Source organism: Podarcis liolepis, assembly GCF_965112155.1.
Source record: "Podarcis liolepis genome assembly, chromosome: 2".
Classification (NCBI taxonomy): Eukaryota; Metazoa; Chordata; class Lepidosauria; order Squamata; family Lacertidae; genus Podarcis; species Podarcis liolepis.
This window is the reverse complement of record NC_139555.1, coordinates 25972109-25998433: the sequence shown is the minus strand read 5'-3', so window position 1 is coordinate 25998433 and position 26325 is coordinate 25972109. Positions and strand designations below refer to the sequence as shown.

Genomic DNA, 26325 nt, shown 5'->3' with positions numbered 1-26325 from the left:
AGAGGCAGAGACATGGGGTGGGGGGACAAGGGTGGCCCTGGGCACAACATGACAGGCTCTCTGCTGAGCTCCTGCTACCCTCTGGAGCTGTGAGGAGGCAAGCCGCACCCACGCTGGGACTTCTTTTAACATCTTAACAGGGCTTATGTTTCGGTTATTTATGCTGCTGCTGCTGGTGTGTGTGTGCATGTTTTGTTTTGTTTTGTTTGTGTGTGTTTTTTACTATTACTTTTGATAAGATCTAGGCCAGGGGGTTGGCAACATGCGGCCCATGGGCTGGATGCGGCCCACGAAGACCGTTTTACTGGCCCACAAGCCAGCCCCGAACCAAACCGCCCGCTTGGCGAGTCCCCTGCGCGCTGCACTAAACCAGCACAGCGCGGCATGGGGACTCAACGAGCAGCACTGGAAATCGCGTCTGCGCATGCGCAGATACTGGAAATCACTTCTGTGCATGTCCAGATGCTGAAAATTGCTTCTGCGCAGGGGCGATTTTCAGCATCTGGGCATACGCAGAAGCAATTTTTGGCGCCACGGACATGCACAGAGGCGATATCCGGCATTGCGCTGCACCAGTCTGGCTCACGGACAATTTCTGTGGGAGTGATCTGGCCCATGGCCGGTAAACCTTGCTGAGCCCTGATCTAGGCTGTTAAATTGAGTTCTGTATTACTGTTGCTCTAGGATTGTTTTAATTCCCCCCAGTCCCCCAAAAATGTTATAAAGAATAACAACCGTAAAGAACAAGCACTAAGTCACCTGTTGTATCTCAATATTGTACAGAGCACTGAAATATCAAAAGTGTAGAATAAGATGCTTTCTTTGACGGGTTTCAACCTAAGACATTTTTTCCAGAATGTTATTCACTTTGAATTTTTATTTTTGTAAAGACAGTTCGGACATTTTTTTTAAAAAAAAAGAGTAAATAAATATGTTTAAATACACATTTTTAAATGGGATTGTCAATTCATCCAGGACGGAGAATGATTTCTTATTTACTGCATCTCTCTATCTTCTAGTTAGGAATAAGTGACCATAAAATCTGTTCTATGTGTGATACCACAATATATTCCCCTCTTCTGTCATTAAAAGCCACTTGCAGCATAAATGGGAAGGAGGAAGAGGAGAAAAGGGGGAAAGAAACAGCCATAAGATTATATGCCATCTGTTTCCTTCCCAGCAAAGATTCTTTCTCTCTTTCCTTTTTAAAGGAACTTTATTTTATTTTTATAGGAAAATTGAAGCGGCTTCTAATGTTACTGCCCCTTAAAGTCCTATATAATCGGAACATAATTTATATTAAGAAAAAGAGTCCATAATGTCTGAGACTCACAGTAGTAGTCACAAAGTTAATGAAGTGAGCATGAGACGTGGAGGAGTGGGACATAGGCTAGGCACAGATTTGGGGGAAATGGCCTTGGCAACCTCTGAGCTGAGTAGAAGCGCAAGTTTTTGTTTTTGCTCTTACATCTCCCCTTTAAGCTCCTTGGCTCGGCATCAAGACTTGAGTTCTGCTGAGCTGTTCGCCAGAGTTACAAACTCAGTTGAGTTACTCTGTGCACTTCCACACAACTGGCCACGTAGGCTTCCGTGTTCTATGCTAGGAATTTGTCTGTATCTACTTACTGGCGTTTATTTACCAAAGCCAGAATAAATGTATTTCCCTCGGAAGTTCTAATTGCAGACTGAGAGGCATCGCCTATCAGAATAGGCTTTGTTTATGTTTCCAGGACGTTGATTGAGTGAAGCATATCCTACTGCATTGTGGGAAATATGAGCAAGCAAGGGATCAACTGATCAAACCCCTACTGGAAAATCTGCTGGGAAAATCTGAAGCTTCCCATATTAAGTATCTTTTGGAAGACAGGTTAAATGATATTACACAGGCCATGGCGAAGTTTCTTTTGGAGGTTATAAGAAACAAAGATCATTATGCCCTAGATAAAACAAAATGACTGCCTTGGTTTCTTCCATCTGTCTGTCTGGTCATTTTAACTGTACAGTGGTACCTCGGGTTACAGATGCTTCAGGTTACAGACTCCGCTAACCCAGAAATAGTACCTCGGGTTAAGAACTTTGCTTCAGGATGAGAACAGAAATCGCGTGGCAGCGGCGCGGCGGCAGCGGGAGACCCCATTAGCTAAAGTGGTACCTTGGGTTAAGAACATTTTCAGGTTAAGAACAGACCTCCAGAATGAATTAAGTTCTTAACCCAAGGTACCACTGTATCTAGTTTTGAAATTGTTTTGTGGGTCTTTGGACCACAAAGAAGTTTTGATTTGATGCTAGCAGATTTACTATTTGTCATCTACAGTTTCACTGAAAATGCCCGTGTCTTGCTTTGCAATGGTCAGCAGCCGATGAAATAGTTGTGCGTTAGTTCATTCCAAGCAGAAAACATCCTCAGTGTCAACCACCCATTCAGATGCTGGCTTGACAAGGAACACTGAGAAGCCACATTCCGGGTGCTCCTGCCCCTGCCAAATATTTAAGCAGGCGAGCGCGGTCAGCTTAGCAGGCAAGGTCATGTAAGGTGGGAGAGGAAGTGTGCTTCATTTGAAGAAGAAAAAGAAAGGCCAGTGCTCCAGGAATTTTCATGCTCTGTGCTGAAGTGCAACCCCAGTAATCCACGCTGTGCCGGGAGAACTTTCTGTCATTGCTTAGTGGGGACAAAAATGCAGATACCTGCTACAGGGCATATCTTTCTTTTATATAAATATATATAATTTTAATGAGTTTTTAACACAAAATTTGACATCATTCAATTCACTTTCAATATAATATAATATAATATAATATAATATAATATAATATAATATAATATAATATAATAATATAAATATAACATTTGACTTCCCACCCATACGTCCGTGATGTTCCTGTTGTATTCCTTTATCTGATGCCAAAACTGCCATTGATTTTCTGTTGCATTGTAACTTATATTACATTCATTGATAGGGCATATCCTCCAACCTTATATTCTCTGGGGCTGAACCCAGAAACTGAAAACAGATGCTGGAGCTGACATCAGGTGAGCCCTGACACAAAGGAAGCCCAGGAGAAGAAGCATATTGAGTTTGGGAGGAGGTGAAGCTTATTCCAGACTCTCTTCAAGACAACCCAGAACCCCCAGCAAACCAAGTATATATAATAATAATAACAACAATAATTTATTATTCATACCCTGCCCATCTGCCTGGGTTTCCCCAGCCACTCTGGGCGGCTTCCAACAAAAGATTAAAATACAATAGTCCTTCAGATATTAAAAGCTTCCCTAAACAGGGCTGCCTTCAGATGTCTTCTAAAAGTCTGGTAGTTTCCCCCCCCCCTTTGACATCTCGTGAGAGGGTGTTCCACAGGGCAGGCGCCACTACCGAGAAGGCCCTCAGCCTGGCTCCTTGTAACTTTGCTTCTCGCAGTGGTGGAACTGCCAGAATGCCCTTGGTGCTGGACCTCAGTGTCCGGGTTGAATGGTGGCAGTAGAGACGCTCCTTCAGGTATACTGGACCGAGGCAGTTTAGGGCTTTAAAGGTCAGCACCAACACTTTGAATTTTGCTTAGAAACATACTGGGAGCCAATGTAGGTTTTTCAAGACCTATGTTATGTGGTCTCTGTGGCCACTCCCAGGCAGCAGTCTAGCTGCCGCATTCTGGATTAGTTGTAGTTTCCAGGTCACCTTCAAAAGTAGCCCCACGTAGAGCACATTGCAGTACTCCAAGCAGGAGATAACTAGAGCATGCACCACTCTGGCAAGACAGTCTGTGGGCAGGTAGGGTCTCAGCCTCTTTACCAGATGGAGCTAGTTTGATAGGCAGGGTGGTGTGATAGGTGCAGCTTTTACCTTGCAGTAAGGAGCCAATTGCTTTTTAAAGCTCTGCTCAGCCACGAAACATCACCCTCATGGGGCATTCTGTCCCAAACAAGAAGGGAATCCTGCCAGGTAGGTTCTGCTTGAAACAGCAGTGATGCTTCTTCCCATATAAAGATATAGCTAAGTCCCAAGAATCAGGCTGCATAGTTGACTGGCAGCACTCACCCAATCTCTGGTCTAGCGTGGCAATGATGTTTACTAGCAGAGGGGGAGAGGAGACAGTGAGGGCAGTGCAGTGCAAATGCACCAGCAGAGCCAACTCAGCACTCCTGCTTGTGTGTTCGCACTGCACTGGTCTCACAACTACTTTGCTCCCCCCTCTCTACTTCCCAAAAAGCAGCAGCAATGCAAGCAACCAAAGGGATCGTTTGGGGATGGACCCATGGTTTTAACGTCAGAGCACACATGTTTTGCATGTTGAATGTCCCAGGTTTAAACCCTGACATCTCCAGGTGGACTTGGAATAATTCCTGCTGGAGACCTGGAGAACCTTTGCCAGTCATTGTAGACAATATTGAGCCAGGAGGACCCAATGCTCTGCACAAGGGAGCTTTGTAAGCATCAGTGTGGGGTTTTGCAGTGGTGTGGAGCAGGAAACTGACATGAGGATTAGGCCTGACACACATCATGGCTGCAGCCTTCAAAACCTCTCAGTGTGAACTGGCTTAAAATTGGCTTCAGCGTGAGTGGATTTCAGGACTCCAGCCAGTTTTGATAATCTAGGTGGAAGTAGGCTCAATAGTCCTTTAAAGTTATATTCAGTAGATTGAAGTCTGCAAAGCCCGTAGCAATAAACTTTCTAACACTCTATTCTTACTGTGAATGCTCTCATTTGTTATAAAAGTCATCACATCACAGATATTTCAGTCACACCATGGTTAACCTCCATCTTGTCTTTATTGTGTTGTGGTCAAACATTGCAATCAGCATGAATCATGAGCTTCAGATCATGGCACTTCCTTTCTAAAACATTGGGGAGAAAAGGATACCCAAAGTTGGTCGAAATCTTGAAATGTTCTGTTTCCATTAGCATGTTTCAGCTGGAAATATAGCTTCAGATGTTTGGGATTATCATCTGACTTTTGATGAGTATTTTTCTCTGACAGGCTATTTCTGCTGGGGTTTAACAGCTGTGACAAATTATGCATAGGAAAAGCTTCAGGTATTAGGTTTATACACAACCACACCAAAAAAAATGGCTGATATTAAAGGGGGAGAAGAAAGTGATTATATTTTACAAAGGATGGTAATGAAAATGATTCATTATTTCAGTATCTATTCAGGGTCAAATAATGGCATAATTTGGAAGACAAAAAACCCCTTGAGTTTATGCAGTCAGGATGATACAAATGGTAATAGTCTATAAATGTTCATACGGATGATAAGGATCTCTAGTTTGATCAGAGGAAAGGATCCCTCAGATTTTGTTTGTTTTTAAAAAAGGCATTTTAAACAAGACAAATCAGACCTGTCTACAGGTCTGATTTGTGAGTTGTAATAGGTCAGAATTTGGCATTTACTCATACATAGATTTCTCGCTTACAGCTCCAGTTCTCAGTAATACCTAACTGAAAATTTATTTTCCTTCACCAATGCATTAGATTTAGCTAAGGATGACTCTAAGGCCTACCCCTTCCTTGCACTGCTCCAGAGCTGCATCACTTAGCAATCGACCATTTTCTTGACTTTTGGGATACCTTCAAATCTCATTCTGAAATTGTCTGTTGTCCAACATGCAGGGCTAGAATTTTGTGCCTCTGCTCTTATCCCCATTCATCATAGGCTATTTGGAGTGTAATTCCGACTGGATTGGTTCTACTTTAGATCAGGTGTTAAATTCAACTGTCTAACAAGTCTGCATTTGGGGAATGTGCAAAAGAAGTTGGGAGTTTTGCAATGAGTTCTTGTCTTTTGCAAAGGGGCAGTATCTCATTTATGGCACCGCACAAACCTCAGGGCACACAAATCAAGGAAAACAGATGACCTTGAACAGCTCAGACAAACATTTGACTCTAGGTTACAGCTGACTGAAATCCTGAGGTCTCGCTGGCATCAGTCCAGTTCAAAAACAGCTCCAGCCACCCCATATTTTACAACATTGTAAAGCCCATATTGTTTGAAACTTATCAAAGTATTTTTTTTTTAACACACGAGCTGGCAGCTTTCCAAAACCATCTCAAATGGTCCAAAACTATCAGCAGCCACCCACCTTCCTGTCCATTACCATCTGATTAATGGCATTCCACCACCGGGGTCCACCATTAAGAATATCTGTGCTGTGGGGCTTCTACCTAAATAAGAACACTGAGACTTGTAAATTGTCTGTATGGCTTGCAGCTGTGTTTTATATAGAGGTGTCTCCTTTATGCAGCAGTGACTGCAGGAAAGGCGGGGAGGTGTGTCTCTTGTTCTGCAAAGTGAAGACATCCACACACTTGACCAAAAGCTTTAATTAAGCAATATAAAGCAGCGGTTCCCAATTAGAGGTCCAGGGACCACTGGGGGTCCGTGGAACACACTCAGGGGGTCTGATGCCCCATCCCATGTCTCCCTCTTAACAATTTTTGTTGTCATTTTTGCATGGTAATGTCACATTTTTATGGTTTGTTTTATGTATACCTAAAATACTCTGCTTATTAGGGGCTACCCCACATTTTGTTCAAAAAATTGCTTTGCAGAGGTAACTACCATAGAGCCATCAAAAATTTCAAAAGTAGGGGGTCTGTGGCTTGGCTTTTGAAAAATAGGGGGTCCTCAGTAATTACCCCAGTGGTACCCATTCACTATACATTCATGGTGCAGGAAACTGTAAGCATGGTGAGATTATCTTTCCCTGGGCTTGGAACTGTTTTAGGTGCTCCTACAGGAACTTCCGTCCATTTAATAATAATAATAATAATAATAATAATAATAATAATAATAATAATTTATTATTTATACCCCGCCCATCTGGCTGCGCTTCCACAGCCACTCTGGGCTGCTTCCAACAAAACACTAAAATACAATAACCTTTTAACCATTAAAAGCTTCCCTAAACAGGGCTGCCTTCAGATGTCTTCTAAAAGTTTGGTAGTTCTTTTTCTCTTTGACATCTGGTGGGAGGGCATTCTGGAGAAAGAATAGTGTCTGCCCATGAAGGATGCCATCCCCAAAACTGGGAGATATAAATTGGTCTCTTGACAAAGAGACAGACACCAAAATCGGTACCACTGGCATCATAAGTGGTGGCAAATAGAATAGAAGAAAGAGAAGTGGAGACAAGCAATGGACATTATTAATACAGTTCAAGGACATGCTTTTGCCAGGCAAAAGCACTTCAGTTGGGTGCTGAGCAGGGCTAGTGAAGGATTTGACCTGAGAAAAACCCACAAGGACCAGACACTGAGGCTTGGGTGCTGAATTTGGTCCTTTGACTTGAGGTTTCTCACCTCAAGGTTTCCCACATGTGCTATTGTAGGGAGGTCAACTGAATTGGCTATATTATTCATCCTAATTTGGTCTTGGAGGTAAATATACAAGTGTAGATTGTACATCTCTACAGATAATTGGATTTCAAATTTTCTGTACTATGGGTAATTTTTTTTACTTCTGTGGGATGGTACAGAACGAGTTTTATATAGTAGTGACTCATCTTTTTAGCAGATTTTCCCCCCTGCTTAATTTGTTTTAAGGGCTTAATCCAAGAAACTCTGACTAAGTCGGCCCTGCCACGTCCCAAATGTAGCAGGGATTCCTCACAGCTTTTGATGCAAACGGAGACTAGTAATTCACCTCAGAAATAGCAAGAAATTGCTATTCGTGGGTTGACACACTACGCAACGATGACCTTGGCTGGGGCTACCCAAACAAAATGGTCCCCAGCTCATGAAGTTGATGCCATTGTGGTAAACAGAGCCAGTGCCAACAGGGCAATGTTTCAGTATCCCCTGGCACAGGAAAGACAGCTAGGCAGCGGCACTTTGCTCACAAGCTATATTTCGTAATGGCAGTCTGGCAACCTTTGCGTTTGACAGCCCTGTTCTGTGTGTCAAGGTGGTTTTCCACATACACTACTTCTCTCCCCCTCAGCAGTATATGTGGTCATTCAAAATGAGTTGCAATAAACCATAATTAGATAATAGGGATAGGTTTGAAACAGAGAAGCTAGATACTTTGTAGTTCTGGCTAATGTGAGGAACTTCAGATTCTATAGACTGGTGTTGGTTTATTAAATTGGTGAAGAGTCTGTCTCTGCTGGGAAGGAAGAATTAAGATAATGGCAGAGTAGAGAGACAATGTACTGCTAGGATCTTGACAATACCATGGTCCCACCACACTTTTGTCACAGTGATAACATTTGTGTATCAATTCATATCATAAAAACAGCTCGACTATTTTTAGAAACAGTTCAAAAGGCAACAGAAAACAGGTTTTAAAATAGCAAAAATAGAGCACCTAAGGCAGAAACCTTTTCACCCAGCTTGAAAAGGTTGTTGAAAGAAAAATGCATTCGACTGTTTGTGGAAAGTACAGATTGTAGGCACCTGCTGCACACAACAGAGGTACCACACTGAAAGCTGTGCTACTCCTCAGCACCTGTATGGAGCCACCGGGTGTGATTATTAGGAATTTGGGGGCATAATGTCATCAGTACACTGATGACACACAGCTGTAGCCAAGTGAGGACATGCATGATCTGGTCCATTGTCTGGGCACAGTTGTGGACCACATGAGGGCCAATGAATTGAGCTGGAACCCTGGGAAGATGGAGGCACTTGGGTGGGTGCTTCACAGAGCACCCAGAGACACAGTGCTTCCTCAGCTATCCACTGGTCACGTGGGATCTTCTAGTATATTTGCCGTCCAGTTAACAGGAGGATGCATCACACTGGAAGCCAAGCCTGTTCACTGGACGGAATTATTTTAATGATTTTGTCAGGGTCGATCCTAAGATCCTTGAAAATGTGAGGCAAGATAGGATTTTTTTTATGTACGCCACAACAGCAGCAAGAATACTTATCGCAAAGTACTGGAAGACACAAGATCTACCCATCAGGGAAGAATGGCAGATGAAGTTGAGGGACTACATGGAACTGGCGGAAATGACTGGCAGAATCCGAGACCAGGGAGAAGAGTCGGTGGAAGAAGATTGGAAAAAATTTAAAGTATATTTACAAAAACATTGCAAAATTAATGAATGTTAGAAGGATGCTGGAATGAAGTTATATGGTTTTAGCAGAAATGTAATAAAGAATTAAGTAAAAGCTGATTGATAATGGGCCAAAATAAAAAATTTAAGGTTAGACCGTTAAGATAAATTATAGAACAAAAATTGAGAAAGATGGAAAGAATTTGCTGAAACAATTAATTGAACTAGAATACAAAAAAGGGAGGTGCGAGGAGGTCGATGAAACAAGTAAATGAAAGGTAAAGATATGGAATATTGGATGTGTGTTTTAGTGTTTCTTTTTGCTGTATTGTTGTATTGTTTTTCTATGTCTTTTTATGTATTGTAATGTATGTCGTGCTAAATTTTTTGTTGTTTTTTTCTTTTTTCTGTAATTTTTAAACCTTTAATAAATATCATTTAAAAGAAAAGACCCTTGAAAATGTGTCCCAGGGTAAGGAAAAAGAAGGGACTTTTTACCACATGTGGTGGGATTGTAGTAAAATTAAAAAAATCTGGGAAATGATATACAATGAGTTGAAGAAAATGTTCCAATTAACATTTGTAAAAAAACCCCTGAAACATTCTTGTTAGGGATTGTAGGAAAAGACCTGCCAAGGAAACTGAAGAATATTTTCATGTATGTGACAACGGTGGCAAGAATCTTAATAGCACAAGGATGGAATAATGAAGAAATCCCGACCAAAGAACTGTGGCAAGAGAAATTGATGGACTATGTGGAACTTGCGAAACTGACACACAAATTGTGTGATAAGGACAACTGTGACTTTAAAGAAGAATGGGAACCTTTTACAAAGTACCTAAAGAAACAACAAAATGAACTGGACTCCTTGGCAGGTTTTCAATAAACATACACAAATTTATTATTGGTGACATATAGATAGATAAATTAAGGATCTTTACAATTTCATAATATGAAGAGAACAACATGTGCTGAGAAAACAGAGAGAGGAGCTGAGGGAAGTCTGGGGGGGGGGTCTTTTACTTTTTTCCTTTTTGGGGGAGGGGGAGGGAAAAATAGGGGGGAAATGAAGATGACTTGTTTTTGATAAATTTGAAATAAATAAATAAATAAATGTTGAAATTTCTAATATGGCCCTCCATATTAAGATTATCAAGGGTTTTGTGTAAATGTACATAGCAGGGTGCAAAGAAGAAAATCCCCCCAGAACTGAAGGAACTACAGCAAATTGTGCATCCACGGTAAAGGTAAAGGACCCCTGGTAAAGGATCTCGCTTTCAGGCCGAGGGAGCTGGTGTTTGTCCACAGACAGCTTTCCAGGTCATGTGTCCAGCATGACTAAACTATGGAACAACAGAAGAGACATAATGCTTCAGGCCAATATCAGAAATAAGACCAGGAGATCTGGAGGTCCAAAAACTTGGGCAAAATCTAGAAGAGGATGATTTAAGAAGGCTCCTAGCCATGGAAAACAGAGGTGGGGTATTTATATCTGAAGAGTTCCAGCAGAGGTCAAACTAAGGGAGTCTGGAGACTGGGAGAAGCTCCAGCCCTTCTTACTATCTTATTTTGAAGAAGTTCATAAACAAGGAATTTGAGATGGCTATCTTTCATTTATCAGAAAATTGCTATTTTCTTTGTGGACAACTCCCTCTCCCGCATTCACATTGTGGGTATTACTTGCTGGAGCATGTTACGGTCTCTTCCAACCATTTCATAACTACCAAATAAATATACTTTTAGCAATACCCTTCCATCCAGCTTCTCTCCAATATTCAGAATTCTCTTCTCTCCTGGCATCAGTAATGGAGATATTACATCCCCGGGGGCTACATCTGAGTGGCCTTTAAGACAGATGATGAATAAAACAACTGTGTTTGAAGCGGCAATAAATTAATTGTTCCATTTTATATGCCCAAGAGGACTAGCTAGAGAATTGCGAATGAAATGCAAGTGTGAAAGACAGTTTGGGAAGCATGTTTGAAAAAGACAGGGAGTAATGAAGAAACATAGACATCGATAACAAACAGAATATCTGGGTGGGGGGGGGCAAGGGAGTACAGCTGAAGATTTAATGAAGCGCTATGCTTAATAATAGGCAGTAGCATCAATATGTTCTGGGATTTTTAATCTAAAACTTTTGACAATGGTTGCTCTGAGGGTGTTCTACTGTCCAGAGATAGATAGGATCTTTTCAACTATGTGCTTTTTGTGATTTAAAATGGCTGATTGGGTGAACGTTTTAATTGATAGTACTTATGCTAAGCCACTGGTCATATTGGACTACAGTGGTACCTTGGTTCTCAAACTTAATCTGTTTCAGAAGTCCGTTCCAAAACCAAAGTGTTCCAAAACTAAGGCACACTTTCCCATAGAAAGTAATGCAAAACGGATTAATCTGTTCCAGACTTTTAAAAACAATTCCTAAAACAGCAATTTAACATGGATTTTACTATTTGAGACGACTGATCCTTAAAATGAAAGCAATAAACAATCAATCAGTCAATCAGTAGCTGAACTGGGTCCCACACAGTCATAAATACAAAACAAAAAGAGCCGCATAAACAAAAAATGCAAAATAAATAGCAAAAGCAGACAGACCTCAGCATAACACTCAAAACGGAGCACGTTCGGCTTCCGAAAATAGTTCGCAAACTGGAACACTTACTTCTAGGTTTGCAATGTTTGGGCTCCAAGCTGTTTGAGTACCAAGGTGTTTGAGAACCAAGGTACCATTGTACAACGATCACTAACTAGGTTAATCTGTTTTGGTCCCACGCGTTATTATACTAGACGTGAGGATTGGAATGCTTGTCTCCATTCAAAAACCGATGTCTGGCTCCACAACAGTAACAGGAGTTAGGATGACTGGAACTGGGATGTGACAACCTGTGGAATATAAGGAAAGGGGAGTTTGCTGTATGCTGGCCCTGGAACTACACACTACGTGCAACAAGATAGAATCATAGAATCATAGAGTTGGAAGAGACCACAAGGGCCATCGAGTCCAACCCCCTGCCAAGCAGGAAACACCATCAGAGCACTCCTGACATATGGTTGTCAAGACTCTGCTTAAAGACCTCCAAAGAAGGAGACTCCACCACACTCCTTGGCAGCAAATTCCACTGTCGAACAGCTCTTACTGTCAGGAAGTTCTTCCTAATGTTTAGGTGGAATCTTCTTTCTTGTAGTTTGGATCCATTACTCCATGTCCACTTCTCTGGAGCAGCAGAAAACAACCTTTCTCCCTCCTCTATGTGACATCCTTTTATATATTTGCACATGGCTATCATATCACCCCTTAACCTCCTCTTCTCCAGGCTAAACATGCCCAGCTCCCTTAGCCGTTCCTCATAAGGCATTGTTTCCAGGCCTTTGACCATTTTGGTTGCCCTCCTCTGGACACATTCCAGTTTGTCAGTGTCCTTCTTGAATTGTGGTGCCCAGAACTGGACACAGTACTCCAGGTGAGGTCTGACCAGAGCAGAATACAGTGGCACTATTAACATTTGTGTCCTAATCATAGAGATTCACTAAGCAATTCAGCAGGGGGAAATATGGGCACGAGCACTATTCTATCATTTTGTTCTTCATATGATTGATGTTAAGCACTCTGTCCAGGTACATCTGTCCACATTTTGAATGGAAGTGTGTCAGGCAGAGGCAGTCTTGTAAATCTGCCAAATTCTTTCTCTGTCATATGTTTGTTTCATTGCCCATCTGCAATATACCTATGCATGTGGGAACATGCTTGCGCATAGATAGACACAGTGTAGATGTGCTGACTGGACACACATGGTATGTGGTAGGGGGTGGATCCTGTTTTCTCCTTCTACCCATCATACACACATTCAGGAGGAGAAAACCAAACAGCTGAAAAGTGCTTCAGCATATGTCACTCTGATATTATTATTTATTTATTTATTTATTTATTTATTTATTTATTTATACCCTGCCCTCCCCACCCAAGACCGGGCTCAGGGCAATCATCCTTGATAAGTTGGAAATGCAGCCCAGAAATATTCATTCAGCCAACCAATCAACAAACCTTTTCACCTTTTTTGTGTGGAGTGCAGAAGTCTCCTTCTATATATATATATTTTACAACCTAAGGAGATGAAATGACATACAGCTCCATTAAAAAGAACAATCTTGGGTGGAGTTAAAAGTTGCTACAGGAGTTTCAGCCCATCCAACTAACTGCATACAATATACTGTTGCTACAAAAACCAGAAGCTGATTTATTTTCTGGCACTGAGCAGTTGCTTAGATAGCACGTAAGATTCATTTTGTCAGCACATTGGAATATTCCTTCTGCTGTTCTCCCTATTCCACCCCCATTGGGGGCAATGGTACATTCCAGGAGTGCCAGTGTAGAGGAAGTAACATTTTAAAGTCCAGAGGGTTGGACAATGCAGAGTTTGTTTGCTGAAGGAACAAGTCTGACTTGTCTGAGACAATTATGTCTGCAAAGAGAAATATGCAAGGAGAACCGCAGCTTGACCGTGAATCCTGCCCCTAGTTTGCCGTGCCACGTACAATGATTTTGAAACGGTTTCTGCCCCTTGTTGTGTTGTTTTAATTCTAATCAAGGTGGGGTGCATGCTCATTAAGGCACGTGACCTGACAAGTTCTCGTTAACGTTTGCTTTCTTTGGGAAGAAAAGAAAAAGGGTCTCTTTTGTAGCTTTGAAAAGCATGTCTGTCTCCTTCTGCTGCTGTTGTCCCTGTTTCCAAGTTGCTTCAAGAGAGGTAAGAGATTAACATTGGGGAAAACAAACAAGGGGAAAAACATTGGGGAAAACAAAAGAGCTGCAAATCCTGAGCTGCTCTTAGCGAATTTTGTTAGCAAAAGGAAACAGGACAGCTCAGTTTGTACAGAGAAGTCAAACAGGCAGGTGCATGATGCTTAAGATGCACATTTAATTGCCAGAAATCAAGAGGTTAGATACAGGTTAGTGGGTTGAATTGGGGCCATGTTCATTGTGATTAAATCTGCAGAGGCAACATGATAGCGCAGGAAAACAAAGTTTGCAGGATCACGTGTATAGGGGGGCTTTGCCCAGAGGGGAGAGCAGTGGTTCTAACAGCCGCTATCCCTAAACCACACCTGTTAACGTTTGTGGGAAGGGCCAACAATTCCAGCTGGGTGAGACATGTTTGCTTCAGAGGCACACTGTACCTAGCTCACGGGCCCCAGAGCCCTGAGGGGAAAGTCTTGTGAAATGCCATTCACGCTCAGAGATGTCGTAAGGAGCTCAGTGAACCTCCTCTCTGTTCAGTTTCCCACACCTTCCTGCCAAAAACATGACCTGGCATTTTATCCTCATAGATCCCCTTTTGTACGCGTTGTTGTTGTTGTTTTGTCGTTTAGTCATGTCCGACTCTTCGTGACCCCATGGACCAGAGCACGCCAGGCACTCCTGTCTTCCACTGCCTCCCGCAGTTTGGTCAGGCTCATGTTTGTACGCGTTACTTGGCTGCAAAATTCAGCCAAATTACAAATTACAAAATTCAGATAAGTGTGAATTTTGAAAGATGGTTGTTTTTTGGTTTCAAAAAGTGCAAATTTATCAGGGCCACCTACTACTGCGAAATGAAATAAATTTCTGCCCCATCCCTAGTCGAGGCAGGGTCTTTGGGACCTACAAAAGGTAACCCATTGGTTGATTTTGAAAGTAAGACACCCTGAAGTCCATGTCAGTGACAGTAGATGAAGTAACTGAGCCCACCCCACATCTAAAAACCCAACTTGCTTAACTTTGAGACCAGCAAAGTTAGTAAATAAATGCATGAAAGAGGATGAAAACCCAGTACAGTGGTACCTCAGGCTAAGTACTTAATTTATTCCGGAGGTCTGTACTTAACCTGAAACTGTTCTTAACCTGAAGCACCACTTTAGCTAATGGGGCCTCCTGCTGCCACCGCGCCGCTGGAGCATGATTTCTGTTCTCATCCTGAAGCAAAGTTCTTAACCTGAAGCACTATTTCTGGGTTAGCGAAGTCTGTAACCTGAAGCGTATGTAACCTGAAGCGTATGTAACCTGAGGTACCACTGTATAACAAGCTAGACATGTATCAGAAACTGTTAGGGAAGCTGAGTCATGATGCCGTAATTCTGACAGCCAGGCATAAATGTAGGTTGAAAAGTTTACTTATGCTTTGTGGGACAGCTTCACGTTGTGCTTATTTCAGTGCATCCTTTTCGTCTTTACCTCATTGTGATAGATCTCCACACCCATGATAGTGGCGGTGCTAACAGTAGCAGCAGCTGCTGCATATTCTGGACAAGCAGGCCAAAGCAGACTGTACGTTTTTAAAAGAGAACACAAGAATAATGGTAACAAGGGATCACCAATGAATGTAACCGCAGCACAATCCTACAGTACAATGGGGAATTCCGAGCAGTTGTGTTTATGATTGCAGCACTTATCTGTATTGCTGATAATAAGGGACTTTGTGGTAATGAGGCTTTTAGAAGTCATCAGCTTCTAAAGTGTCGTCCCGGTGTGGTTGTGTGTGTGTGCAAAAGAAAGGGAGGGAGGGAGAGGGAAATAAGTTTTGTCTGGCATTTACTAAGCTCCTTGGATTTTAAAGAAAGGAAGCATAGTCAGAGGAAGGAAAGGAATAGAAGATTGAGATGATGCGGATGAAAGGGAACAGGATTTTAAAGGAGTAAATGAAGTGTAGGAGTTGGGCAGGTACTGTCTAGAGCATTCTTCCTGATCCTCCCAGAGGCTTTGCACCCTTTTCCTTGTCAGAATGTCCAATGATCATGAATGATAGGAGTTATATTCTAGCATCATCTGAATACCAGGTAGAGGAAGGCTTGAGAAGAATGAAAAGAAAGGTGAGAGGCTAGATTTTGAGTGGTAGTGATGGGGAAGAATCATATATTTGATTCCAAGCCATCAGCCATAGATTTGGCTGCAGGGCCCTTAGATGATAATTAAAAACCAAAGCAATCTGTACATTTTTTTAAAAGCTCAATAATATGTTAAAACTTCCATCACCTAGTGATGAGATGAATGTTGCAAGATAACCATCTGTCTATTTGGCTCTGCAAAAACAACTCCTCACATTCAACAGACATTTGTTGGCTAATTCTTAAAATATCGGCAGAAACGAAGTCCTTCTCTCCAAAGATTTAACTTTACTGGAGATGAATCTAAAACTTTGCTCCTGCCATGATTCTGTCTCTGAATGATGGCATGGCATGCTGCACTTGCTTAGACAGAGGTCATTGCTTTGTTCCACCCAAAATCAGGGTTTTTTTTGGCAGGATCCTTTTTCCAACAAAGTTTCCAAAATTATAATGATTACTATTATTATTATTTCTCTATGGAAAACCAGAAGAAAGTGGAGCAAAGCATGGAATGCAGCAAACCTGCCGGTAATTTTCCAAAGGGAATGGGAAAGGTCTGTCAACTCACAAGCAAAGCACACGCTTCCAGACTTGCAATGGCAGTGTAAGATGACAGGCTCTAAAGGTTGTGAAACACTTTGTTACAGGTGATCAGAAGTTTTGCTCCTTTCATAAGAGCTTTATTCACGGATCTTGACTTAAAAGGCTTGCAACTCTAGTAAATATATTCAGCGTTTCCATGTTCACAGTTCTGCTTAACATAACATCCAGAGCCCTTGCGACTTCATCCTATTTGTCTAGAACAGTGATGGCCAAACTTGGCCCTCCAGCTCTTTTGGGACTACAACTCCCATCATCCCTAGCTAACAGGACCAGTGGTCAGGGATGATGGGAATTGTAGTCCCAAAACAGCTGGAGGACAAAGTTTGGCCATCACTGGTCTTGAAGGACTGATATCCAAACTCTTAAGAGTGTACCAGAGCTGCATGTGAGAAGGGATTTCCTTTTCTAGTTGTGAGTCAGTGAATGGATGCGCACAACAAGGATTACCCAATGCCTTGCTATCTCCCAACTCATAGAATAGAATCTGTACTCCCTGTTTACACAATATTCAATGAGCAAAGCAGACACCCCATTTCAGCCAATAACTCAGGGAGCACGTGAATGCTTATAAAGCCCAAGAGAAAGATGAAAAGATCAACAACTCAATCTTGTGCATCTCCTCATGTGAACATTTGTCTAAGCAGAGGCTTGACAACCATATGTCAGGAGTGCTCTGATGGTGTTTCCTGCTTGGCAGGGGGTTGGACTCGATGGCCCTTGTGGTCTCTTCCAACTCTATGATTCTATGATTCTAACATGAACTAGTACAGTAATTTGCAGTAATAGGATTGTGCATGTTTGTAATATTCACCACCAAGTAGATCACTGAAATGATTGTAAGGGGGAGGGAGCACTGTTGGTGTTTCCCTGTGCCCATGGCAGCCATTTTATGCTGGCACTCACAACACTTTTATCATTATATGAGTATATGCAGAGCTCTTTTTCTGGGGGTATGTGAAGGTACCCATACCCCTAAACATTTTGAGAATCTAAGTTTGGCCTCATTCAGGGGCAATATTTCAATATGAGTAGGAAAATGAGAGTACCCCTAAACTTTTAGGGAAAAAAGCACTGAATATATGTATGTATGTATACATTTGAGATTTTAAATTCCCAAGGTTTCTACATTTTGGAGGTTTAACTTATGTTTTAAGTTCTGCATACAGTGGTACCTCTAGTTGTGGACACGATCTATTCTGGGATGCCATTCGCACCCTAAAAAGTCTACAACTAGAGTGGCGCTTCTGTGCAAGCGTGGAGCGTGATAGAGCGCTTCTGTGCATATCCGAAGCGTGCAGAACACTTCTGCGCACACATGCGCAGCGAAACCCGGAAGTATACACTTCTGGGTTTGCCACGTTCACAAGCCGAAAAGACGCAACATGAACCTAATGCAACACGAGGTATGACTGTACTGTATATTTTATTGTTGAAAACTGCTTTGAGTCCAAATAGTGGAAAACAGGATTGTTATTATTTTTTAGTAATAAAAATAATATAGTGTGCACTGCACTCTACAAAGCACAAGAGGGCAGGTTGAAGGGCTTGCAACACATAATACAACAGAGGGGAGACGAGTGTGGAAGGGGAGGGTAGTAGAATGAGTTGTGGATTCAAAAAGAATATGCATTTATTTCGAAATATCTTCCTGTATTCACAGAGGGAACCTCTCAATGCACAGCACTCCAGACAATCTCATCAAGGCACCAAAAGTGGTAAAATTCTGAGTCATTTTACTTGCTTTTGTTTTCCTATACTTCATAATACTTTTACAGTGGTGCCCCGCAAGATGAATGCCTCGCAAGACGAAAAACTCACTAGACGAAAGGGTTTTGTGGTTTTTGAGCTGCTTCGCAAGACGAATTTCCCTATGGGCTTGCTTCGCAAGACGAAAATGTCTTGCAAGTTTGTTTCCTTTTTCTTAACACCGTTAATACAGTTGCGACTTGACTTCGAGGAGCAACTCATAGAACGCGGTGTGGTAGCCTTTTTTGAGGTTTTTGGTGATTTTTGAAGCTTTTCCAAAACTTTTCCGACACCGTGCTTCGCAAGACGAAAAATTCCCTAGACGAAAAAACTCGCGGAATGAATTAATTTCGTCTTGCGAGGCACCACTGTATGTATGTCAATTGTAATTAGAGCTTCAACTAATATACTTTCTCTTTTTGTAAAATAAGTCACTCTGCATGGGTAGGCATTCTTTAAAGAAGGAAAACACCCACCACCAGCAATAGTTATGATAAGTCAACTTTGTACCAAACTTCTTTGATGCCATATCCCAGTTCTATCTGTTGCTTCTTTCATCATTCTGGGTTATTTGTGCTGGGATCCTGTAGTGAACAGGATAGAATTTGTATATTATGGTATTGGTATATTATGTAACAGGTCATATGATGATGTCACAGAGGACATGTTGTTATGTAACAAGTCATATGATGTTGCATTGCGAGTTCCTGCCTCCCACCAGTAGGAATAACGACACGTGACACAAGTATTTAGGTTAATGGGCTAAAATAGGCCACAACTTTATTAGTTACAGGTAAAGAGCGGTATTGGCTTAGGCATTGGTCCTATCGGACTATCCAGCTTCAGCCTGTTTGCTTGAAGGGGGAGCCCTGCTGATGCGCATCAACTAGGGACTCCCCCGGGGTCACCGCTTGGGGGCGCGTTTTAGGCCCTGACCTCCATAGGCTTCAGATGAGGCCACGCCCCCCGGAGTCCTTTACCAGACTACCCTTCAATATTTGGGGGAGGTGATGGTGCTCCTCCCCCCCAACACATCTACATAACAATACCCCTACCAATGCTTAACCGGAAAGCTGAGCGGCCAAAGAGGGCGATCCCTGGCCGTGCTTGCCTTAAATGAGGCAAGCCACACCCCCTGAGCCAGTCAATTGGCTGGCCAGGGGATGACGCGGCCCGAGGATTCCCCTGATTGTGTGGGGGCTGATTGCATGGGGGCGTGAGCCCGCAACACCACCTCCTCCTGAAGTCGGAAGTGGCTATGTCACAGAGGACATGTCAGAGGACATGTCATGCAAGTCAGGTGATGTCACAGAGGAAAGATGGGAATAGCTGAGAGTGAGATCAAAGCAAGGAGTCTTGAAGAATCTACATGAAGGAAATTCTAATTTGTGCTCCCAAAGTTACCCTACATTTTAGATTAGGCCCAGCACCAATCTGTACTTCAAATGCACTCTACATCTTTCGGCAGGTCAAACTCAGGGGTGCTAACTTGGGTGAAATATTGAGGGGACCCAAGTCAGTCCCATCCTGCATAACCAATCACATGGCACAGTGCATGCACACCATTTCAATGGCAATGAAGGGGTCATTAACTTTTTTTTAAAAAAAACACACGCCTGAATGTATGGCAACCCTACTCAAATATTTTATTGAGGGAGCTGAAGGGACATTGGCCCCTGGAAGTTGGCTCCTACCCCAGACATGCATCCATACCCCACATATTTCTCTCAGCTTCATCAAGCTGTAGAGGTTCTAAATATTTTTGTGGACTCTATCTAGGCTCACTTTTGGGCAAACTGAACATTTAAGAGAATCAGAAAAGGTATCTTCTGTTCCACCCTATGCAACAATAAACAATATTCCATACCAAACATTTGTCATAATTCATCTCACATAATCAAATATACAATTCAGCTCACGTGATTCAATAAAATGCTCCAAAATAAAATACGTTTAGTAAAACAAAATTCAGGAAAATACAGTGCACTACACCCTACAGAAGCAGGTGAAACATACAGAGAGAGTGAAAAAAATGAACCACTTCAATATATCTTACACATTTAATTACTCTAATCATTTCCTTAAAATACATTTTACTTTCTCTCTCTCTCTCTTTATGTGATACTTTTAATTTTGAAGAATAAGCCACCTATAGTCAAAAATTTGGTTCCATTGTACATTGATGCTTAATCCAAATGAGATCATTTACATTTATACTATCATTTCAGAAAGCTGGATTGGATTATTCATGTTCTCCCAAAATAATGTGGAATTAAGTGCTCCCTGCAAACACATTCAAAGAAAAAAAGGATGTTTTATTTTATTTTGTTATTTCAGAAATGAGATACTTTTCAAATGTTCTCAGAATGAATTATTTGGCAGTAGAGATGCATACTGTGACCATTCTTTGTAGACAAAAAATTGACCAGAATTTCTTTCTCTCCCTCTCTCTCCTTTTTTCTTTTTAAAAGTCTCTGTGACATCTGCTGGAAATACTACCAGCAAATGGATCATGTATTCCATTGCTTGGAAAGATGCAATTAGGTTCTGCAGGTTTGAAAAATAAACTCTAGTCTAAACTGTGTTGTCATGGAACCACTGGTCTGATTTTCAATTGGATAATTCAAGGTTTAATTATGGCTCCCGTGCTTATTCTGTTGAAACTGCCTTCCGGATATGATGGCTGTGATTTTTCAAAGCCGACTCCGAGGGATTTGGAGTGCCAGTTTCCATTAAAATTAATGGCAGCTGGGCACTGAACTTTCCTTAGGATGTACTTGAAAACCTCAACCTACATAGTCATCATTGCACAAGAAGAACAGTCGCACTTTGCCAGACTAATGGTTCATTCAACCCAGCATCTCTGACATGGGCTAGAGAACCAGACTTCCTTGGATAGAGAAACGAAGTATATGGCACTATCAGATTGCACCTTTCTCAATTGGCCATTTCTGCTGGCCATTTAACACATTTCACGAAACAAGAATGCCCATAAACATTATTCTTGAAGCACACCACATGAAGGCTAAGCCTCACAGAAATAATTTTGGGATAATGCCACTGGCACACTGCTAAGCAAGTGGGAAGCTTTGGCAAGTAAAATGTAATAATTTGAAGGATTCCCCTCCCCTCAAGAAAAATAGGTGTGCAATTGTAAATATGTAAGAGGGAAATTCCACTGGGGGGGAAAATGTATACTTCAGTGCACAAGGAATGGGAACAAGATAATCTTTGTAAATTTGTTTGTACTGATCCATCTTATGTACTTAATTTTTGTTAGTTTCAGGAATCATATTCAAATATTGTTGTGCTTTCCATATTTCTTTTACCCCCTTATGTAACACACTAACCAGAAGTTTCTATGGGCTTCCATATTTCTAGTTCTTTTCAACAAAGAGAAACCCTTCGCCGTGAAACTGGTCAATGTGCCTGAGATTGACACACTATTTACTGACATCGCTGAGGCTTTCAACAAGCAACAATGCCACTGCATGGCTATCCGGAAAACCATCCGGGACCTCAAAGACACCTATTGCTGTTCGCCCGCAAGCAGTCTTTCTGTATGCATAGAGAAGATACAACAAGAGCATAGTAAGTTGGTGGGAGAAATGATGCTGAAGAATATAGAGTGTGAAAATGGAGAAGGCCAAGCCCTCCATTTTAGCATTGTGGGTTTATGCGTGAACCTGAGGTGATTTGTTCAGTCTTTGTTCCTAGAGTTGCCCAGCAGCATTTCATCTGGCTGGTAAGAGACGTCTGGACCTGATCCTATGTAAGCCTCAGTAGGAACATTACCATATGTTTTAATGATGGTACAAGATTAAGAACTGGGTCCCCAAATGCATGTCTGAGTTACAAATGTCTCTGTCAGTGTAAGGTAAGGTAAAGGTAAAGGAACACTGGATGGTTAAGTCCAGTCAAAGGTGACTATGGGGTTGTGGCGCTCATCTTGCTTTCAGGCCGAGGGAGCTGGCGTTTGTCCACAGACAGCTTTCCGGGTCATGTGGCCAGCATGACTAATCTGCTTCTAGTGCAATGGGACACCGTGACGGAAACCAGAGTGCACGGAAATGCCATTTACCTTCCCGCCGCAGCGGTACCTATTTATCTACTTGCACTGGTGTGCTTTCAAACTGCTAGGTTGGCAGGAGCTGGGACAATGCAATGGAAGCTCACCCCTTCTGATCGGCAAGCTCAAGATGCTCAGTGGTTTAGACCACAGTGCCACCTGCATCCCTGATATCATATCTGCAGAGCCCAGATATCATAGCAATAGGCTGTTTTATGATACACTGAAGCCCTTTTCACATGTTACTCATGTGTAGAGGGCAAGCAGCCCAAGTTTTATGGGAAATGCCCATAAAAACCCATGTTTAAAAAAAATACTGCTGCCTTCCCCCGCGCTTCTAATATTGGATAGCTTTAGCAAACACAGGAATCAAAAGTTTTGTGTCTCTTTTGTAGGAAATGTATACCTTTTTATGAATTCAGCAATTTCCGTTTTAAACCATCTTTGGCATGTTCAGAATAATGTTTGCAGCTGGTATCCTTCTCTATGTATGCAGACTCCGCACATGATTCACAACCAGAATTGGTCAAGGTTCAAAATCCTGTGGGGATCTGCATGCATAGAGTGGGCTCTCTGTTGCAGATCTTAACCTGGAGGGTGGCAAAGTTTGGGGCAGGAGGAGGAACATGACTTTGCAATCAGGGCTGAAGTAGCAAGGAACATGTAAAGAGGCTAGCATGTCACCCTATTCTAGCACCCTGTCAAAGGATAGAATGGGAGGACTGGGGATAGAGTTATGCAAGGGGCAAAGCTATGCAATAAACCCATGAGGAGGTGGAACATAACTGCACAGATGCATATATATTCATGAACCTGTCCATCATAAAGAAGGGCATTTATATACGTTGTGGCATCAAAATATCACATCATGAAATAATTCTCTTATTTCTGACACCATGTTGCATTTGGCTCAATGGCCAAGATAAATTCTGCACCAGCCTCTCCATCAGGTTCAAATAAAGAGAAGTTGTTGTCCTTTGAGTGGTCTGTTTGTTAGCATCACATTCCCAATGAGATGCGGGTGCCGCTGTGGCGATCGTGAGGTTGGCAGTTTGAATCCATGTGCCAGGGTGAGCTCCTGTTGCTCTGTCCCAGCTCCTGTTAACCTAGAAGTCCGAAAGCATACCAGTGCAAGTAGATAAATAAGTACTGCTGTGGAGGGAAGGTAAACAGTGTTTCCATGCACTCTGTCTTCCATCGCAGTGTCCCGTTCTGCCAGAAGCTGTTTAGTCATGCTGGCCACATGAACCAGAAAGCTGTTTATGGACAAATACCAGCTCCCTTGGCCTGATAGCGAAGATGAGCCTTGCACCCCATAGTCAAATTCAATTTAACCGTCCAGGGGTCCTTTACCTTTACCTTTACCTTTACCTACATTCCAAATGCCATCCAAAATTAGTTTGACCATTTCTTATGCTGGAAGCTGCCCAGAGTGGCTGGGGCAACCCAGTCAGATGGGCATGGTACAAATAATAAAATGATGATGATGATTTGTGCTACTCTTAGGTAGCAATGTAAGGTGGAAGCAAAGATAGCAGACATGATCTCTCAGCGGCAATTCAATCTTTAGGTAACAGTCAGCCCAATCCTAAAATTAGCATCCATGCTGTGCATGGGATTCAGCTTATTTATCTTAAAAACCATTGTAAACAGTTAAAATCATTAGCAGGGTTAGAATAACACTTGTAGTTTAATGGTGAATTTTGGACACAATGAAGAGGTAAAAGATCTGACATTGTGCTAATGTTGTTGAATGTTCTGTCAGCTACCAGGCAGATATGCTGATCCTGCTGTTTAGAACTGGGGGGTCATATGGGCAGAAATTTAGCTTTAAGGCTCCTTTTCAGGAGAAACTTGGCTGGATTAATTAATTCAGCTTCCTGCTTTTCTGCCTCTGTAAATTATCAAGATGCTAAGGATCGTAGGCTTTATTTTTTCCTGTTGAATAACCTATTGACTGGGTTGCACATTACATGGCAATGCTGTATCCAGGAGGGCCTTATATTATTTCCCCACTCTTTAGATTTTGACTTCCTGTATATTACCTCTTCACATGCCTTTAAATCCAATCCTTCCTATGTAATGCCAGCCTTCTAAACTCATGCCAAAAGCTCAACAATGCCCTCTTCAGAAAGAAGAGCCAAGCGTTTGTGAAACTAACAATGAGAGAGACAAGAGGGCAACGTGAAACGAGATTAGATCAGAATTCGTTAGAGAGACTTACCCAATACCTGATAGTTTTGTGTTGAATGAATAGCAGGAAAAAGCCATGGGATTATGGGTCAAATTCACCAGAGTGGCTTCAATGAAGAGCATGCCAATGGGGTTATGCCAGGGATTTGTTTCTTACAAGAAAGTGGCACGGATAATCTTGGCTTAATATTGCCAAATGACTGTATTACAGCTCACATGCACACAGACATATATGTAGGTATACAACCGGGTCTCTGATAAGTAAAGTGGAAATAATCAGATTTCATGACATGGCAATATCTTTGACAGCTGGCCACTGTTAGAAGCTTTGCTGCTTGAAGGGTTTAGCTTTCTTGGAACTAACACAATTAGCCTTCTTTCTTGGACTTACGTCAAGTTGGAGCTTAACCACTGCTTTGTCTTTCAGGTGCTTGCAATGTGCAGGTGCATATGGAGGGATACAGGTTCTGGCTGGATGCGAAGGAGGAAAAGGTCCCTGAGAAACTGGAGTGGGCTAAGCAGCAGGTGGGAGAGCTGAACCGTGCCACCAAAGGAGTCATCAGCATGGAAACAAAGCTTCAGGAAATGATCTCCTCGGTGCTTCAGAACCAGGAGCCATTGGTGGAGAGAGTGAAAGTTGCCAACTCCGAATACCTAGACTGGATACGGCTAGAAGGGAACCTGAGAGAAAATATTGAGAAAACAAGCCGGGCCAAACAGTTTTCCAAGGAGTTCAGAGAAGAAGCCAATAGTGTGCTTAGGGAAATGTCCAAATCAGCAGGGCTGACCTTGTAAAATGAAACGAGAAGGAGCCTGTTCTATTCTGCCTTTTTCACCACAAAGATGAATTCAGGCGATTGCGACAGATACTTAAGATGAAAAAAAAAAATATGCACAGAAGTTAAAAGTGACCACAAGGTTTCTATGAGAGGGAGCTGATGTAACCATGTGCCAGAAAATAACCAGAGATGTGCCATAGAGTTTTTCTCCAGAACCTCCCAATAAATTAGTGGCAAGAATGAAGAAGCACATCACTTCTGGTTAGGTGTCTCTTTCCAGATATTTGTATCATAATTGATATGGAAATATTTAGCACAGTAATCCATGCAGTCTTTAAAGTCAGCCCTGAAAATTGAGATCAGTGGATAGCTAGAGTAAGGAAACTGGAATGACTTTTTCTTTTTCTTTTAAACGGTATATTTTGTCAATGTCTTCTTATTTACTCTGACTTGCAAATAAATGCTTTTTCTTGGTTTATCTGCTCTAGAATTGTGTTAGGTATTCAAGCTCAAAGTTATACCAAATGCTTTGATGTTCTGTGTGTCAGTGATCCAAGAAAGGGATAGGCAACCATTACTACCTGGAGAAGGCAAAATTTCCTGTGGTGTCATCTTTTGGGGTCTGCATGCTGGGGGTGCATGGGGTCAGAGTCAAAAAAGTGGGCAAAGGCAGCCACCCCATTCTCTTTCTCCCAGTGCCGGATTTACATATAAGCTAAACAAGCTATAGCTTAGGGCCCCACTCTTTTTCTTTAGAGAGAGAAAAACTGGATGTACATTTCAAAAATATAAGATAAAAACAAAAACAAATAAAATGGCTTTAGATACCTATTAGGTCCATAAATTACCATATAGCATATATTCAACACAAAAAACAGTGACAAATTGTTGTTGACAAAGGACAGCTGGACATGTAAAGGGCCCCTTTACCTTCAGTAGCTTAGGGCCTCATCAAACCTAAATCCGACCCTGTTCTCTCTCCTACTTGTTGTGAAGTGGACTGTCAGGAGATGGTTGATCACTCTTCCAAGAGGTCTGAACTAGGTGCTAGCAGAGGTCTTTCAACATTA

The 26325-nt window shown here is 42.0% G+C and overlaps 1 protein-coding gene and 1 long non-coding RNA gene across 9 annotated transcripts in view; both read left to right on the top strand.

Annotated features, from left to right (window-relative positions):
- Positions 1-26325, top strand: part of LOC310700768 — a 262967-nt gene that overhangs the window by 236281 nt on the left and 361 nt on the right. The gene's annotated exons all lie outside the window — the stretch shown is intronic.
- Positions 13361-26189, top strand: LOC310700591 (uncharacterized protein). 8 transcript variants are annotated; one of them, XM_083490505.1, is made up of 6 exons: positions 13361-13752; positions 15229-15308; positions 16354-16393; positions 18129-18183; positions 21596-21805; positions 24904-25733. In XM_083490505.1, the coding sequence occupies exons 1-6, from the start codon at positions 13699-13701 to the stop codon at positions 25269-25271; spliced, it is 807 nt and encodes a 268-aa protein (XP_083346631.1). In that variant the 5' UTR covers positions 13361-13698; the 3' UTR covers positions 25272-25733. The 8 variants fall into 8 exon arrangements, 6 of the variants coding, with proteins under 6 accessions (XP_083346631.1, XP_083346632.1, XP_083346635.1 ...); XM_083490509.1 differs by lacking the exon at positions 16354-16393 and adding an exon at positions 20686-20767 and having other exon boundaries at positions 13372-13752; XM_083490508.1 differs by lacking the exons at positions 15229-15308; positions 16354-16393 and adding an exon at positions 20686-20767 and having other exon boundaries at positions 13372-13752.